Source organism: Rhamphochromis sp. 'chilingali' (genome assembly GCF_963969265.1).
Source record: "Rhamphochromis sp. 'chilingali' genome assembly, chromosome: 20".
Lineage (NCBI taxonomy): Eukaryota > Metazoa > Chordata > Actinopteri > Cichliformes > Cichlidae > Rhamphochromis > Rhamphochromis sp. 'chilingali'.
The window spans coordinates 28,818,782-28,836,134 of record NC_137947.1 but is presented as its reverse complement, the minus strand read 5'-3'; the positions used below and the strand labels follow the sequence as shown (position 1 = coordinate 28,836,134).

Here is a 17,353-nt window from a genome sequence, read left to right as displayed (position 1 = left end):
CAGTGCTAATAGGTTTAAGTGCTGGAGTGTACAGCGTAATTAGAAGCTGGAAGCTCCTCTATTTGTTTAGTGTTTCCAGAGTGTCAGGAAATGATGAATACTCTGCTAACTAGAAAGACACATGCACACACTTAACTGAGTTTGTAACTACCACTTCTTATTAGCAAACACTCTTTGTCCTGATTGAGATAATACACAGACAAACAAATGAGTCATTGTTCTGCTGAGGATTGTTAAGTGAGAGGTTGAGGAAGATAATATGGGAAAGAAAGGAATGGCATCAAATGAACAACAGGTGCTTGTTAGACCTGAAAATTACACTTGCATACTTCACTCATCAACATATATCAAACTGCTCACTTTTATTTATTTCCTTCATTGTGGTTTATACTTTTACCTGAATGCATCGTTTCCAAAGCAACAGCAGCCCTTCTGACTGTGTGTGTGTGTGTGTTTGTATAGTTATGGCCCACTAGTTTCTTTAATCTGAGATGCATAGACTGCAACCCACAAGGAATGAGAACACACACTCGCAATCATGTTCGCATTACATCTTGTTTACGAGACACTATTTCCCCCAGGAAATTACTCGTTACTATTGCATGGGGTCATTAAAATTCAAACGTAAGGAAACAGTAAAAATATCTGCAGAGTCACATAAAGGTCACAAGTGCATGTGTTAGGAGCACCTAGTATAAAATATAAGAGGTAAGAAACAAGTTTTGCTTAAGAAAATGTGGTATTTTCTACTTTAACTATGGCTTAAAATCCTTTGGGAACTTCACTCAATATGCACTAAAGTGTCATAAACAGGCCAAAATAGAAAACACGAAAACTTTTACTGTAGATTGTCATCTGTAAGTGATATCACTGCCATTTTCTGGCATGTTCTGATGAAGAAAACACGGTGAAAACATCAGTGTGTTTGTTGACTTGGCCAGAAATTAAAGTGTTAAAAATAAATTTGGTGGCCATGCCAGAGCAGTGGCAGTGGGGTTGAGGTCTAGACTTTGACTGGTTGTTGTAACACCTTGATTCTTTTCTTTGGCTGCAGTTCTTGGACTCATCGTCCCGTTGTGTCCCATTTTGGGCAATACGTTTGCTGTTGGACAGATGGCCTCACACTTGATTCGCACTGCAGGCCTACTTGTTGTTCCTAGAGTATTTAAAATTAGAATGGGAGGCAGAGCCTTCAGTTTTCAGGCCCCTCTTCTGTGGAACCAGCTTCCAGTTTGGATTCGGGAGACAGACACTATCTCTACTTTTAAGATTAGGCTTAAAACTTTCCTCTTTGCTAAAGCATATAGTTAGGGCTGGACCAGGTGACCCTGAATCCTCCCTTAGTTATGCTGCAATAGACGTAGGCTGCCGGGGATTCCCATGATGCATTGAGTTTTTCCTTTCCAGTCACCTTTCTCACTCACTATGTGTTAACAGACCTCTCTGCATCGAATCATATCTGTTATTAACCTCTGTCTCTCTTCCACAGCATGCCTTTATCCTGTCTTCCTTCTCTCACCCCAATCGGTTGCAGCAGATGGCCCCGCCCCTCCCTGAGCCTGGTTCTGCCGGAGTTTTCTTCCTGTTAAAAGGGAGTTTTTCCTTCCCACTGTCACCAAAGTGCTTGCTCATAGGGGGTCATATGATTGTTGGGTCTTTCTCTGTATCTATTATTGTACGATCTACTGTACAATATAAAGCACCTTAAGGCAACTGCTGTTGTGATTTGGTGCTATATAAATAAAATTGAATTGAATTGAATTAGAATCTTTTATTAAAAATTACTTCTATATTCTCGAACAACAATTTCTGAACAATTTCATTTTTCTATATCAGCTTTGATGTCCAAACTTTTTTTACTTTTTACTTTAGCCACAGTGAGCATCTCACGGGAAATGATATTCAGCATCCTGTTATTTCATCACTGTGGTGGAAACACTTTAGAAAGCTGTGGCATCCTCACATGCACTATTTTACAGTTTCTTGAGTCTGGCTTTTTCCCACTTTTCTTGCCTTTGAGGTGCAGTCTTCTCTCTTACATCACTGTCACCGCTGTCTCCGTTTTACCTGCAGGTAAACGGGTCTCATTACAGAGAAACTGGAGGTGGGATAGTATGCAGATTGTCTGCATTTAGTTTGCAGAAGCTTGTTGGCTTAGATTGATGTCCATTCACCAACACAGAACAAAATAGGTTGGTGCATATGTTTTATGAATGGTAATTTTGGATACGCACTTCGTTTTTTGCTCAGGGTAAGAACTTTTCTATGCAAATCTTAGTAAATGAATCTCCTTGTTGCAGAAAACTTGTTAGCATAGTAGTTTGTGTTACTGTGTTCTTTTTTTACCTGGAAAGCCTTCTGAACAAGTATGGCTTGTTCAGTCTTTCTAACTGTTCTGTGATGAACTTTCACATTGAACATGCTAATTGAGGCCTTTATAGTCTGAGGTGTAGTTCTGGGGGTCTGACCATGGGGAGAAGCTGCTCCAGCATCCACTATTGGAAGGATTGTGGCATTGTGTTAACGCAAACCTGAATGCTCCAGACCAGCAAACTGCTAAAACCTTCTGCTGATGATCAGATATGATGAGCAATGGAAGCAGTAGTGGAGGAGTAGTGATAGAGCCTGGTTCTGCCGGAGGTTTCTTCCTGTTAAAGGGTTTTTTTTCCTTCCCACTGTCATGAAAGAGATTGCTCATAGGGGGGTCATATGATTGTTGGGTTTTTCTCTGTAGGTAAAGCGCCTTGAGGTGACTGTTGTTGTAATTTGGCGCTGTATAAATAAAAAAGAATTGAATTGAATTAAGCATGTACTTAGTTTTTTTTTTTTTTTTACAGGACTGGACAGAGTCCTGTGGAAGACATGGGGTTTTCATAAATGTATTAACATGTGTCAAACTGCACTTTAAAACAACTTGCTATTTATTGTGAGTTTGTTTCACTGTCTAAGAAGGCAGAATACATTCTGCAGTCAGGCATACATTTGCTGCTCTTTGTTTTAACATACAGTTGCAGAGTTTATGACCACACCACTCCCTGCCACGACCAGGAAGGGCAACATAAGGTGATTCAAAGATTAACCAATAGATCACACTTGAGACATCTTTAAGGTATTTACTGAGTGAGTACCTTTTACTTGTGAATAAAAGAGACTCATCTTTAAACTTAATAAAGAGATCTTAACACATCTCTAACAAAACACCATTGCCTTTTGCACAAATGTAGACTGTCCTATAGTGCCTTGAGTAGTGAACCTGAATAGAGGAACCATGATATAGTATGAAAAGCTTGTCTACTAGTAAACAGTTACAGCAATGCACCTACTGACCAATATCTGCAAACACACACACGCACACACTGTTTACATTGATTTTTGTGTGAGCAGTGCAATTAGCAGTTCAGCTTAAAAAACATAACAAGCTGGACTATTTTATTTTTCTGTCTAATAGCAGTCTTATCAGTTCTGCAAAATGACAAATCTAATAGTAGTGTGTGTGTGCACAGCGTACAGTGCGTGTGTCTTTCTATGGTATATTGACTTCATGCTAGCGTGTGTGTGTGTCTGTGTGTGTGAGATAGTAAATGACATAGCATAACCAGTGTGACAACTGTAGGAACTTTCTCTGGCTCCTTTCCCAAAGTAATCAAGGTAAGTAAGAGGGAGCGAGGAGTGGGGAGGGGAGGGGGGTGACTGTGCTGGGGGAAGAGGGGGGTAAACATGAACCAAAGAAAAAAAAGGGCTGAGTACAGAAATTAGTAAGGTTAGAAAGGAGAGTCAGGTGGGTGGTGTCCAGGTAGCAATTTAAGTGTAGAGCAAATTCGTGCTGAGCTGTGTGTGTAGTATAAAAGCTTTCTCAGCTGATAGTGACCGAGTAGAGATGAAGGTTCTGACCTGACAGAGAGAGAGAGACAACACACTCTCAGTGTCTCTTACTCTCATTTTATTTATATTTTAAATATTAAATGTCACTGAAGCCCAGACAACAGCTTTTGCTGACTGTGTGCAATGTTGAAATTGGCTACTTGGCAATACTGAGCTATTTCGCTCCCTCATTCTATAAAGAATTACTGGAAATAATCCAGAAAGATTGTTGTTTTTAAGCATGCAGCTCTTGGAGCTTTGGCCCCATCTTTGGGAATGCCAAAGCTGTCTTGATGTATTTATTCATTTGTTCCATGCATATTATTAATACAATGTAATTTTACAGACACAAAATGATTTTCAGCAATAAAGGATAAAGATTTTGTGCTGTCTTTAGCACAATCTTATAAAGCTATCTGCACACACTGTTCACTTGCTTACTTCTACTCATGTTTGACAGGCAGAACTGTCTCATATCAGATTTTCATTCACCTTACAGACAACTATACTAATTTTGTTTTTTTACTTTGTCACCCACTGAATGGCTTTTACCAGTTCCATAGGTACTCTCCTATGGAACTCTCTACTTTTAAGATGATTTTTTGATAAAGCTTATAGTCAGGGCTGGAGGATGTGACCCTGAAGCTTCCCTTAGTTACGTTGCAATAGGCCTAGGTTCCCGAGAGTTTCTTCTTCTTGATCTTTTTTTCCACTTTCTATGTGTTTATCCACCACTCTGCATTTGCATTCTCCCTCCCCTCACCCCCTACTGGTCACAGCAGATGGCTGCTCCCTGAGCCTGGGTCTGCTGGAGGTTTCTTCTGTTAAAAGATTTTTTTTTCCAACTGTTGCCAAGTGCTCGCTCATGGGGGTCGTCTGACTGTTGGGGCTTTCTCTGTATTATTGTATTACTGGGTCTTTACCTTAAAATTTAAAGTGCCTCGAGACGAGTGTTGTGATGTGGTGCTTTATAAATAAAATTCGATTCAATTGAACCAATAAACAGGATGAAAAAAGGAAAGCAAAAAAACCCCTCTAAATAGTTAGTGACCAGTCCGTAATGTAGATCTCAAACTCGTATTTTTAACGTTCTCACACGAGCGAATCCATAAAGTATGGATTTATATGGACTTTTTTGGTAAACGGTTGGTGGCAGAGACGCTAAGGCAGTTTAACCAGCTCCATCTATGCAGTTTCACAACTGCGTAATCAATTCAGGGTCATAGCAGGAGCTTAATTAGCATATTTTCTACATGCAATTTACCAATTTGGCATCGAAATCCAAAGGATGTGCGCTAAGCTTGGTAACGTGGCATGCGTGAACAATATGCTAAACTGTGCAAATAAAATCAATTCACAGCATGTTAATTTCTTTTCTGTTAACATTTTACAATAGTTTGAGTGGATCAGCAGAACTGTGTGACAAAAGCATTTTGTCCTACAGTCCTACAGTAAACACAAACTCTAACTTTCCTTTCTCCAAATTAACAGGATGAGGAATATTTTGTCTTGGTAATTAAAAGAAAAACCTCTAAAGGAAACATTTTTGTAAATGAATCTAATATTCAGTGCCATACATTGTTGCTTTCTAATCACACCTTCCTGTGAGAACAGATGGAGTCAGATTTGGCCATGCAGTGTTGTAGCGCTGATGACCCCAGCTAACGTCACTGCAGAGCAGTAGCACCATAATTGCAGCAAATGGTACACAGTGTGTTTATCTGCGTTATCTGTGTGCGTAAGTAAAGTGTGAATATTTTTTTGTGTTCCTGTAATTTTTATTTCATGATTTAGTCAATGTTTTTTTTGTGTGTGTTTTTCCCCCCCTGTACAGAAAAAAAAGAAAATGCTGGTTACATCAGATCACGAAACTGGTTCTGGCTGGAAAACTGCCTTTAACTTTTTTTTCCCCTTGCACCCTATAAACTGAAAAGAAAAAGAAACAGACAAGGTCACTTTACGCTGCACTTTCTTTTAAGTCCATTCCTTCTGTCTCTTTCAGGTTCTTTCCTTCTGCATTTACCAAATATAAGAGCAGAGTAAAAGAGGAAAATTTTAAGATGTTTCAGGAAAAGTGAGGTCATTCAAAAAGGTGTCAGTCTCGCCTCTTTCCTGCTTTTATCTCCTCCCTTCACAGCATCCTTTCTCAGCTCTCCGTTTTGGTCCTCATTCAAATCTCCCTGCTTCTTGTCTCTTGTACTTGTTTCAAATAAACAGTTTTTGCAAAAGTCCAATACCCCCACCCCCATTTTGTTCCCTGAATGAACAATTGTCAATTGAGCAGTGCTTGTAGGTGTGGGTTAGTGTGTTACGACGTTGATAGATATTTTGTCTGTGGCCAGAGGAAATAGAGCCAAAGATTATCTTCCTCTGAATAACTGCATTTTGTCATTTTTACTCTGAGAATGTGCTCAACCCCGGGTATAGCAGAGTGAAACCACAGATGTGGTAAATTGCAAATTCCTAATCCAGACATCCAAATAAGCATGTAAGTAACCAGTGGACAGCAAGCATGGCATGAAAATGCAATCTACTCTGAGGTGAAGAGAAGCAGCCACAGACTGTTGTTTTAGCCACTGACAGAAAGCTGGCCAAATGTAGTACATACAGTATTAATATATAATTCTATCTCAGGTTGCAGTGCGTTTTCTGTGTTTTCAATTAAATAAATGATTGAAATGATCCACCAATCAGCATTCTGCTTTTTTTTTTTTTTTAACATTTTGCACATGCTGTGATTCCTTGGGAGTCAGTTGCTCGCTTCTGCTCTTAAAAATAACACATCTGTGTGTGACACAGATTCTAGCAAGACAGGTCTTTCACACCCAACTTGTCACATATGGATGCTGTAAAAGACACCACTGGTGTCACATTTATCCACACTGGGGAGGCACATTTGTGGATAGCAGCAGTTTTTAGTGCTTTAACTTAATCAGTGACTAAAAGCCAAAGGAAGGAGTTATTAACAGTCATTAACATACTAACAGTCAAAACCAGGTCCAACATGACCTGCCAGTCCCCTGCTGACAAACGGAGGACTTACTCCCTTTTTTGCCCTTTAAAGGCAAACTAGAGGTGTCTAATTTTACTGCAGCTGGTGGACAAAGAACAACTGTGGGATGAACACAGGCAACATCTGGAATAATGGAAGTATTTAATATCAACACACCAATATCCCACACCATTACCACCATTCAGTAGCACTCCTGTTTTTCTTCCCAGGTGACTGGGTTCTGCTGTGGCTCTTTGCACTCAGGTTAAGGTGGCAAACTTGTGAGAAATAGCTACAGGAGATGGTTTTGTCAAGTTACCTATAGGTTTTGACAAAAATGGAGGGATCAAGTCGTTCTCATTGTAGCAATAATAATTTTTATATTTTAGAATTTGTATTATGCACTTTTATTTACTGTGTAGTACAAAACTTTTTTGTTTTTTGTTTTTTTAATTTATCTCTTGTTTGAGCAAACAAAGGACAACCTAAGTCTGGAATATTTTTCCTCTCCTACAGGATTTCATCTCACATCTGAGTAGTAGGCTGAATCCACTACACAATAAGTCAGTAAATTTTAACATCATGGACTGTAGCTAGTGGCAGTAGTTGAGGTTCTGCTCTGTAGCACAACAGTGACCTAGCCAGCAAGCCAACCAGCACAGAAACAAAATTAGAAAACTGATCACAGACAGCATCGTTCTCAAAGACCGGTAGAACCTTAGAGTTCAGCAAAGTTGTGAGGACTTGTGTCAGGTATATTTAAACGATTCTAAAATCGCTTGTTTTCTTTTGTGCTTTGACACAGTGTCTACACTATAAGGTCAGTAAAAATGTGCATTCAATATTCAGCAGGAAAATACCTGACCTGAAGGGTCTACGTTTGACATTTCTTAAAATAACAGATGTTTGAAGAGTGAACGTCGGGCCTCAGGATTAGCTGAGACTTGCAGCAAGGTGATAACTTAAATCCCAATTTTCAGAGTATAATTTAATAAAGTGGCTATAGTTCAGGGGACAAACAGATGCAGAAATATGCATATTAACAATGAGATGTGAACTTCCCAAGGTCTCCCCCCTCCAAATTCCCTCATTTCCTCTGCTTCACATCATTTCCTTGGTTCCACCGTCCTCTCATAGCCAATCTTCACTGTCAGGCTCATCTTACCCATTACTTCCATCACTCTCTGTCTTTTGTCTGTCACTGTGTCCCTCTATTTCCCATCTCATTTTCCTCTTTCTGTATCTCATCAAACTCTCTGAAACTGACACTATCAAGGCATTGCAGAACAAATACCAGATAATGTCCAACAGTCCTGAACATCCCAGCAATCCAGTGACTTTACTGGTCAGAAGAGACCAACAAGATTAAAGATGAATGACTAAAAATTATTAAATATGTCCCAAATCAAATGCTTTCTAACAAGTGAGGAAAATATATATGCATTAAAACTTGGATATCACGTACATCTCAGGAAAAGGATTTTATCTTTGTTCATATCAACAAGAGCCTCAGGGACCATCTCAATGCACAGCAGGATCTTTGCTACGCTGATTGTCTGGTTGTTACACTTCTCACACTCAAATGTTCAAAGCTACTGCGGTGTGTGTGTTTGCACGTGTGCAAAGCGGCACCGATATGTAGAGGGGTGTCTGGCAAATTTTTTTATCAAATGTGAAAGTGCCTTTGAATCTTAATCGGATTCCTTTATCTTAAACTCCTTATCAAATCTACTTGGGTTTAGCTTTTTGTGCACTGCTAAGTAATAAAAGTAACAAAAGATTCAGTTGAGATAAATTCACCTCATGTTGGCTGAGAAGGCTGAAGCACAATATTTGGAATGGAAATGATATAAAAATGTATAATACTATCTTCCGGATCGTGTCTTTTCCACTTTTGCCTTTTTTGTTTGGTTGTTGTTGTTTTTTTTTTTTTGTTTTTTTTTTGGGTATTTAGGCAGTTTTATTATTTTACAGACTTACCCCAACTTTAGGGGGTGTTGGGTAAGCGCCAGGGATTACCATGTGTAGGTTGCCAGTCCATCACAAAGCCAGCAGAGACTTGTTCACACTCACATCATCCACTTTGACGTTTCGAGACTGTGGACTCTTCCATTTAGGACTAGTGTATTCATGCTAGCAGTAGACTAAGCTTCATTTGCCAGTGATCACAAAGGTCGGGGGAGTTTAATGAAGACGTGTGGTGAAATCACAGATGCACTTGTGCATTTGTTAAAAAAAACAAATGGGGAGCCCTCTAAAAAGAGCAGTAGTAAGTGATTACCTTGAAGGAGCTTGTTTTTAAACAGTTTTCAGTTGCATTCTTCTACTGACAGCTATTCTGCTGAGCATGCATTGAGCTTAGGGCTGGGCAATATGGCCTAAACTCCATATCGCGATATAATTTGAAGCACCTGCGGTAACGATATATATCGCGATGTATTCTTTTCTTCTGTATAACGTATTTTACACACTATAAGGCACACTTAAAATCCTTTAAAAATCGAGAGTGTGCCTTATGTATGAATTCTGGTTGTGCTTACTGACCTCTAACCGATTTTGACGTGCAGAAATCTGTTAAAAATGTTTTAGTACAACTTTGGTAAGCCGCACTGCTTGATGGATTGTCAGAGCATTACGGCTGCCGTAGTGAGGAGCTTCGCGGAGTAATCTGGGTCCAAAACTCAGTCAGCTTCAGGTCCCAAAGTCAAACAAATATTGAGAGTTAAAAACGGTCTAAATTCTTTCATCTTTAATAAAATCATCGTTGCTGCTTTATCGGGTGTAACAATTAAGTTTAACATCCAGGCATCCATGAAAACAGAATTTATTAAATTTAACGGAGTTACAAGTTAACAGGAAGTTAGCTCGCTAGATTCCACCTAAACATGACATACCATGTTCTGACTGAGAGATTTTTGAAACTAATTAAAACGTACAGCTCTGCTACCACTTCCAACATAAATGAAGACAGAAAACTAAACAGCAGTGGCATTTGCAGGGTTACTGAAGTTGGACTACCTGGTATATAATGTTGTGCGATGTGATTGCTAGCAACACAGTTATGTTAGCATAACATTAGCAGAGTGAAGCTGGAGGATGAACACCAACTTTTCTTCCACTTGATAAAAGTTAACGTGAGGGATTCTGGTGGTCAGGGACAAATACAATCACATAGCAGGATGCTATACACGGGCCAAACTTCAGTCAGGAGAACAACTGAGATTTTTCATCCACAATACGAGGTTAGTTATTAATAAACTGCAACAACATGGGAATAGAACAGCTGCGAGAGAATTCATCATTAATGAATCAATGTTACGGAAGTGGAGGAAGCGCGGTTTTTGGCTTTCCCCATATTTCAAAAGTGCTTCATCTCTTTGCTATGACTGTCGCCCGCCATAATTTGCAGATGATAATGGTTTTAGCCGCTGCGATGCTTTCGACCGAAACAGGCGCAGCTTGATGACATCATCAACATGCGCTATCGCGATAGAGCGGTATAGTCAAAATCTCTATCGTTGGCCAAATTTATATAGTTTCTATCGTATATCGTTTATATCGCCGACCCCTAATTGAGCTTGACTCAAAACTGCCAACACTGTTACCGGTAGTTGTTAGCAAGAAATCCGTTTTCAGATGCTTGACTAAACCAAGATCACATGTACTTTTGCTGTACATGGCTGTATCCAGACTTCCAAATGGAACCAAAGTTGGACTCTGACTTGTTAAATTTCCTATATCCAGAAGAATACAATTACAAATACAAAAAAAAAGGCAATGCTCTACTGTTTAGCCAAATTAATTTTGAGAAAAAAACCTCACATATCTGAATGTAATTTAAGGTCCTGAATTACTTCTCTCCCCTTTTTTGCCCTTATCAACCATTTCCCATCCTCCTTGGTGGCATTTTAAGTGGCTTTAAACTGACACAAAGGGCTTGACGCTGGATTGAAGGGCTTTGAAGGTGCTGTAACCCTGGAATGGCCTCCCTGCCAAACACATCTCAGACTAGCCTACACGTGGGAACACACAGATACACAAAGCCTCGCTCTCTGACCCCTGAGGTGTGAAGAGTGCCCCCCCCCCGCCGTGCCTTCCTTAGCCGATTAGGCCGCCCATGCGTGTCCACCCCCGTGGGGCAGAAAATTGTCGTGTCCAATCCTCTCTCCGTCCAAAGCCCCTTTTGCCATTTCCTCCTCTCTCTGTCTGTCTGTATCTGTCGCCGCTCTCGCCGGGAAGTCTGCTGGATTGAGAGGAAATGGTGCTGATCAGGGAGCAACACAGATAGTGTGTGTCTGTGTGTGTGTGTTTGTGCAGTACATTTGACTTGCTTATCTGTGTGATATTCTACTTTAGGTGGGAACACATTTAAGAAGCATGATTTTCTTTTTGCTGTATGCATTTTAAATAAGGCCACAGCAGAAGCACTCCTCACAATTCGTAGAAAATATTGGCTAACCCAGTTTCATATTCGTTTGCTGAGTCAGGATTGAGTCCAGTACTACAGACCTCTGGCATGTGTAAAACCTGATGGGGTTTAAACAGTCAGCAATGATCAGATTATGTATCATTTCATTTTTCCACGAAGAGAAAAAAACAAAACAACAACACAAATTTCTCGGAAAACATGCTAATCGCCATTAATTAATGCAGCATCAGACATCGACTAGTGTCACTATTCACCATCTGTGTGTGTGTTTAATTCAAGTCTAATTACTCACTCTAACTGGGCCAGCCTCACAATCCTCTGACCTCCTCTGGATCAAAGGTCTTTATCTTTTTAACAATAAGTACGTTTAGGTTTTTACGAAAATCTGTTTCAGAGACATAGAATATGCAGTATGGAAGCAAACAGTTGATAATAATTAAAGTTAATAATTGTGTAATTTTAAGTCAACATTTATCATTTTCTGGACACTCGAGGTAAGAGTTTCATGCTGTTTGTGCTGTTAAGAAGGGGCTGGCTCTACGTAGCTCATCATTCTTCTGCTTGTGATTAGGGCTGGGTATCGTCACTGATTTCTAGAATCGATTCAATTCCGATTCACAAGGTCCCGAATCGATTCGATCCACGATTCGATTTAAATCTGGGAAATTTTGACAGTCAGAAATATTACAATTCAGATCAGTACATTTACATATTTTTGTATCAATAAAAAGGAAGCTGACACACACAAGACTTTATCAAAGGTGTGAGCATTACAGCAGATGCCTTTGTGTCAAAGTAGCTGAAGATAAAACACAGAAAAACATGAAGGTGATTTTCCTGGCCTGGGATTTTATAAAAATATTCTGCAGTACATCAAAAACGAAAGAAAACAATTAATCAACATATGAACATTACCTCTGACGTTACAGCGGTTTTATTAGAGACACGTCTAAGCGTTTTGCATTTTGCATAATTTTAAAAAGTTTAAATTTGTTCAGTATTGAACGGCAGAAATGAGGTTTTCTTTTCGGAAGAATGTAAAAGGGCAAAAAAACAGCGGCCGACAGCGCTGTAAACAACGGTAGACTTATGGGTAACAAGCAAGGGAATAATGCAGAAAACAGAGAGGGAGAGAGAGAGAGAGAGCTGTGCATCGTGGTGGAAGCAAAACAGTAAAAGTCAGAGTGAATTCATGACGATGTTTATGTGAAGCGTAGTTTGGATCTTCTTTTGCTGCTGGTTCGGTCAATATTGTTTGGAGAGACATCAAACTAACAGCTTTAGAATCAGCGCATAAAGGGCGCGGACCCGCCGACAGATCAGAATCAGCGAGCTGTCGGCTTTCATCCCGGACCGTGAGAAAGGCGACATCTAACTGATTCTGATCCGTGGGTCCGCGCTGTGTGTTTAAGTCTTTGTGCAGAAGCCGTTTTCCTGCTCTCATTTACTGTCTTAGCTGTTTGGTGGTTGTTGAAATTTTGTGACGTTTCACCTGAGATTCTGGCATCTTGGGCAAAATAAATTGATATTAAAAGATCGATTCAGGATTTTAATGAATCGATTTTATGTTATCCAAGCCAGAATCGATTTTAATGGATAAATCGATTATAAAAACCCACCTCTACTTGTGATCCTGTATAAGAGGAGTTTCCAGAGAAGTATGAATGTCGTTCAGCTTTATTGTCCAGACACACTCAGCTGCACCAGGGAATCAAATCAGTAACTGGTGGGGGAAAAAAGTCTACTATTTTTCTACTCTAGGCCATTACTGGATGAAAGTGCAGGTATCGTTTCACATGATAAGCTGTTCATCACTTCAAACAGATTAATATGTAGTAATTTTTAATATATACCTGCAATAATTTACTCTGGAGTTCACAACAACATGATCAAATGACATCAGGATTTAAATCTCAAAACTTGTCAACCCACAAATAGAGCAAACGCAAATGTCTCTAACCTTTATTCCTTCCTTGTGGCATTTAACAAGGAGCAGTTTGCTTTTAATGAATAAAACAAGAAAAAAAAAACAAAAGCGCAGCTTGCCATTTACATTTGGATTCAGCCGGTAGCCCAAGGAGAGGACGACAGAGACAGCAGGCATGCAACATGTTTGAGGTATTTCTATGAAAAAAAGGGGGAAAAAAATCCCTTCTGGCTCTGAGAGGGAGCAGAGATTTTCCAGCACAAAGTGGTATCTTTATCCCTATAATCAGAGAGATCCAACAGGAGATACAGATTGCCTCGTCGCTTCTCTTCTCCCTCTCCCTTTTCTTCTTTTCTCTCTATAAAAGCTGCGCTTTCTCTCTCTTAAACTGTTTGTTGTCACAACTGGTAAACAAGTAAACAGAAAGGAGTAGCAGTGCGGACGTTCTGTTGTATCTCTGACAGCTTCCTGCAGGCTTGCCTCCAGCATTATTGTAACAGCTCTCCTTTTAAAATGTATGAACACACTGATAGACAGAGTGGCTTTCATGAGGAGAAGAGAGGAGGAGGAGGGGATGCTGAGAAGTAGAGGTGATGAGAAAAAGAAACAAGGAAAGGAGGCAAAGTGCCTCAGAAATCCTCAGAAATCAGTTTTAAGAGCTGGAAGTGATGTCAATCCCAATTTGAGTGTGCTCCATTATTACAGTTAGAAAACAGAAGGAAAAGCAGGATTTGCTTTGCTCATTAGCAAAGGCAAATCCGTTAATGCATCACTAGCAATGCAGTTTTAACTTAAAGACACTGCTGCAAAGCCTGGTCAGTGCTCTGTGTGTGGTTTATTTAGTGAGTCACAAATATGACACAAGTTTTACAGCTTCACTAAATGTTTATGTACACTGCCGCTGAATCTTTAAGTTGGGGTTGGTTGGGCCGCTCTGACTTTCCAAGTTAAAAGCTCAACTTGAGGGGGCATTCCAGCTGAAAATTCCAACTGGAAACGCAGACTTTCAACTTCAAATGAAAATCACTATAAGGATGTACGAAAGTAAATGAGAAAAGAAGACTCAAAGGGAGAGAGGAAGAGCAAGGGGAAAAAAGAAGATGAAAAAACAAACAGAGAAATGAAGAGATTAGAAACATACATTCACAAGGAGACAAAGGACAGATGGATGGCATGAGGGAAAGCAAAAAACAGACCTTAAAATACAGGAAAAGGGCAAAGAACAGGATAAAAGTGGAGGAGAGGGACTGAAGAGTTAAAGACAGATGACAGCAAAGAAGAAGAAGAGATGAAAGAGTGTAGGAAGTGAAGGGAGGCAAAGAGAAAGGCGAGAAAAGAAGCTTAAACAGCAGAAGAACACGAGATGAAATGTGAAAAGAGATGAGAGTGGGAGAAGAACAAAACAGGAGGGTAGAGAGCTGGAGGAGGAAAGATGATGGGACAGAGAATTGGGAGAGAGAGGATGACAGGGCTGAAATCAGGAGCAGAAATGAGGAATGATACTCCTTTAAACACACATGCACCCTGGCTTTAAGCTGCACCGCTGGGAGTTGGTGGCTCGCTGTTGCTCTCTGTGCTGGTGGGAACGAAGTCGGCTGCTTGTCAAGCAAATCGCTTAGTGGTGTTTGAAGGCTCCCAGAGTGGGACTGAAATCGAGTGTCATGTTGAATCAGCCTTTTGCAACAGCTGCCTGAATGCACCATTACTGCAAATTATTTACAATTCTCATCTATAAGTGTTAATGTGTCTATAGCTTATGCCTTGCACATCACACAACACCCTCTGCCTCGCTGTTAACGGCTGCTTTTTATCTTTTCTCATTCCTTTTTCACATTCCTTCTGCATGTTGGTTTGCATTTCTTCCCTCCTCTTCTTATATTCTTTGTTGTGCTCTACTGAGTTGCAAAGAGGGTGGAATGACCGCTTTCTAGAATTAGTAAAACATAATTAAGGAAATTCCAATTCTAATTAAATTTGAATATCAAGTCTGAAGTCAGTATAGTCAAGTTTTACATCAACCAAATAAAAGTCCAGTATGGGAGTTCCTCATTAACTCAGACAAAAGGAAGCCTCCACAAGAACAGCAACATCTTCAAATATTACAGTTATAATTTAAAAATCATCATAAACACTAAATATGTGCATATAATTTCCATGCTTAACTAACCTTGGTGTCCTTTTCCCCTCATTGCCAGGTTACATTCGCACCATTTATGGTTATTTACTTGGCATTTTAAGTGCTGAACAGTTTCTTGCTATAACCGCTCTCTCTGTCCTAGAAAAACATAAATAAATCAGGGGTCTTCAATCCAGGACTTAAGGGCTGGTGTCCTGCAGGTTTTAGATGTGTCCAACACAGCTGATTTAAATGGCTAAATCCTCCTCAATATGTCTTGAAGTTATCCAGAGGTCTGGTAATGAACCAATCATTTGATTGAGGTGTGCTGACCCAGGGCAATATTTTAAACCAGCAGGACATCAGCCCTTGAGGCCTGGAGTTCCCCACCCCTGCAATAAATACAGGGTGCTGTTATCAACCATCATTTCTTAAAGGTAAGTTTAATTTTAATATCCACACCCAGACCTGACCACTGTGAGACCTGTTGAATCAAGACATTACTTTACAGAAAATGTCTGACAAAGTGAAGGAGGCTTAAAAAATATCAAAAAGCAACATGTCACAATCTGAAAAAAGAGCAGGTGAGAAAGTACTGACATCTATCATTCTGGAAAAGGTTACAAAGCCATTTCCAAGGCTTTGGAATCCACCAAACCACTGTGAGAAAACTTGGAACGGTGGTGAACCTTCCTAGGTATTACTCCAAGAGCCCACTGATGACTCACCCAGGAGGTTACCAAACAACCTACAACAGCACGTAGAACCACAGGCCTTGCTTGGCTCAGTTAAGGTCAGTTTTCATGGTTCAACAGTAGGAAAGTGGTCAAGAATGGCATCAATGGGAGAGCTCCAAGTTCCAATGCTGACCAACAAGTACATTTGCCAAATATACATCCTGATAATCTGCCAACTTTTGGGAAAATACAAGATAAAAGTTGAAATGTTGGAATAAAGTATCTGGAGCAAAACTAAGAACATTGCATGAAAAAACAGTCCATTTGTACCTTTCCATTAGTACCTACTGGGATCGACTTGCTACGGATCATCAACCAGTCCGTACTAGTGTGCATTGTCATTGCAACGTGTCCGAGCATCTGGGACGTAATTAATATGCAACACAAATGCTGAGGTAAGAATATACCTCCTGCTCAGTCTGTGGCTTTTCGGCAGACCCGGGGATCATGGCGTTGTTTTCTGTAGCTATTTCCCTCATTGCCGGGTTTCAAAAATGGTGGTTGTATTTTTCATGAATGAGACGCTCTTATGACTGAGGGTGATGCTACTGAATAACCAACTGGTGGCATGCAGTCTGACAGCTTCACATTTTAGTACCTGCTCAGATTGTTTGGAACCCCAGGTGAGCAGGTACTAAAATGGAAAACCCTGAAAACCATGGTGAACCAAGCCGAGTCAATCCAAGCTGGTACTAATGGAAAAGGAGCTAAACATGGTGGTAGTAGTGTGATGGCCTGGGGCTGCTTTGCTTCTTCAGGACCTGGACAACTTGGTGTATTTGATGGAACCATGAATTCTGCTCTGTACCAGAAAATCCGAAGGACAATATCTGGCCATCATTTTGTGTCCTGAACCTCAAGCACACTCGGGTTATGCAGCTGAATAGTGATCAGAAATGCACCAGTGAGTCCAGCTCTTAATGGCTTCAAAAACAAAAAGCAAAATGAAGCCTTTGGAGTGGCCTATTCAGACTCCGGAGTAAGAAGAGTGGGACACCAGTTATTATGTTTAGAGGACACATTTTTTTCCAGACAACGTAGGTAGGTTTTGATAGCTTTTTTCCCTTAAAAAATGAAATCACCATTTAAAAAGTGCATTTTGTATGTACTTGGGATATCTATGTCTAAAATTAACATTTGTTTGTGTGACAACTATGCAAAGAGTATATTTTTATCAGTCATAATCTCTGTAATGAACAGAAACCATAGAGTTTTTCCATAAGCAAGCACTTGCTTTGCTTACTGTACAGTTTACTTCTTGTGTATTTTGGCATAACCAAAGCATGGCAAT

The 17,353-nt window shown here is 40.0% G+C and overlaps 1 protein-coding gene across 1 annotated transcript in view; it reads right to left on the bottom strand.

Moving 5' to 3' along the window:
- atrnl1a (attractin-like 1a) overlaps window positions 1-17,353 on the bottom strand; it is a 341,974-nt gene that overhangs the window by 22,680 nt on the left and 301,941 nt on the right. Inside the window, exon 30 of the mRNA XM_080869803.1 lies at window positions 10,947-11,096. Coding sequence (XP_080725929.1) covers window positions 10,947-11,096 — 150 coding nt within the window. The remainder of the gene's footprint in view (window positions 1-10,946; window positions 11,097-17,353) is intronic.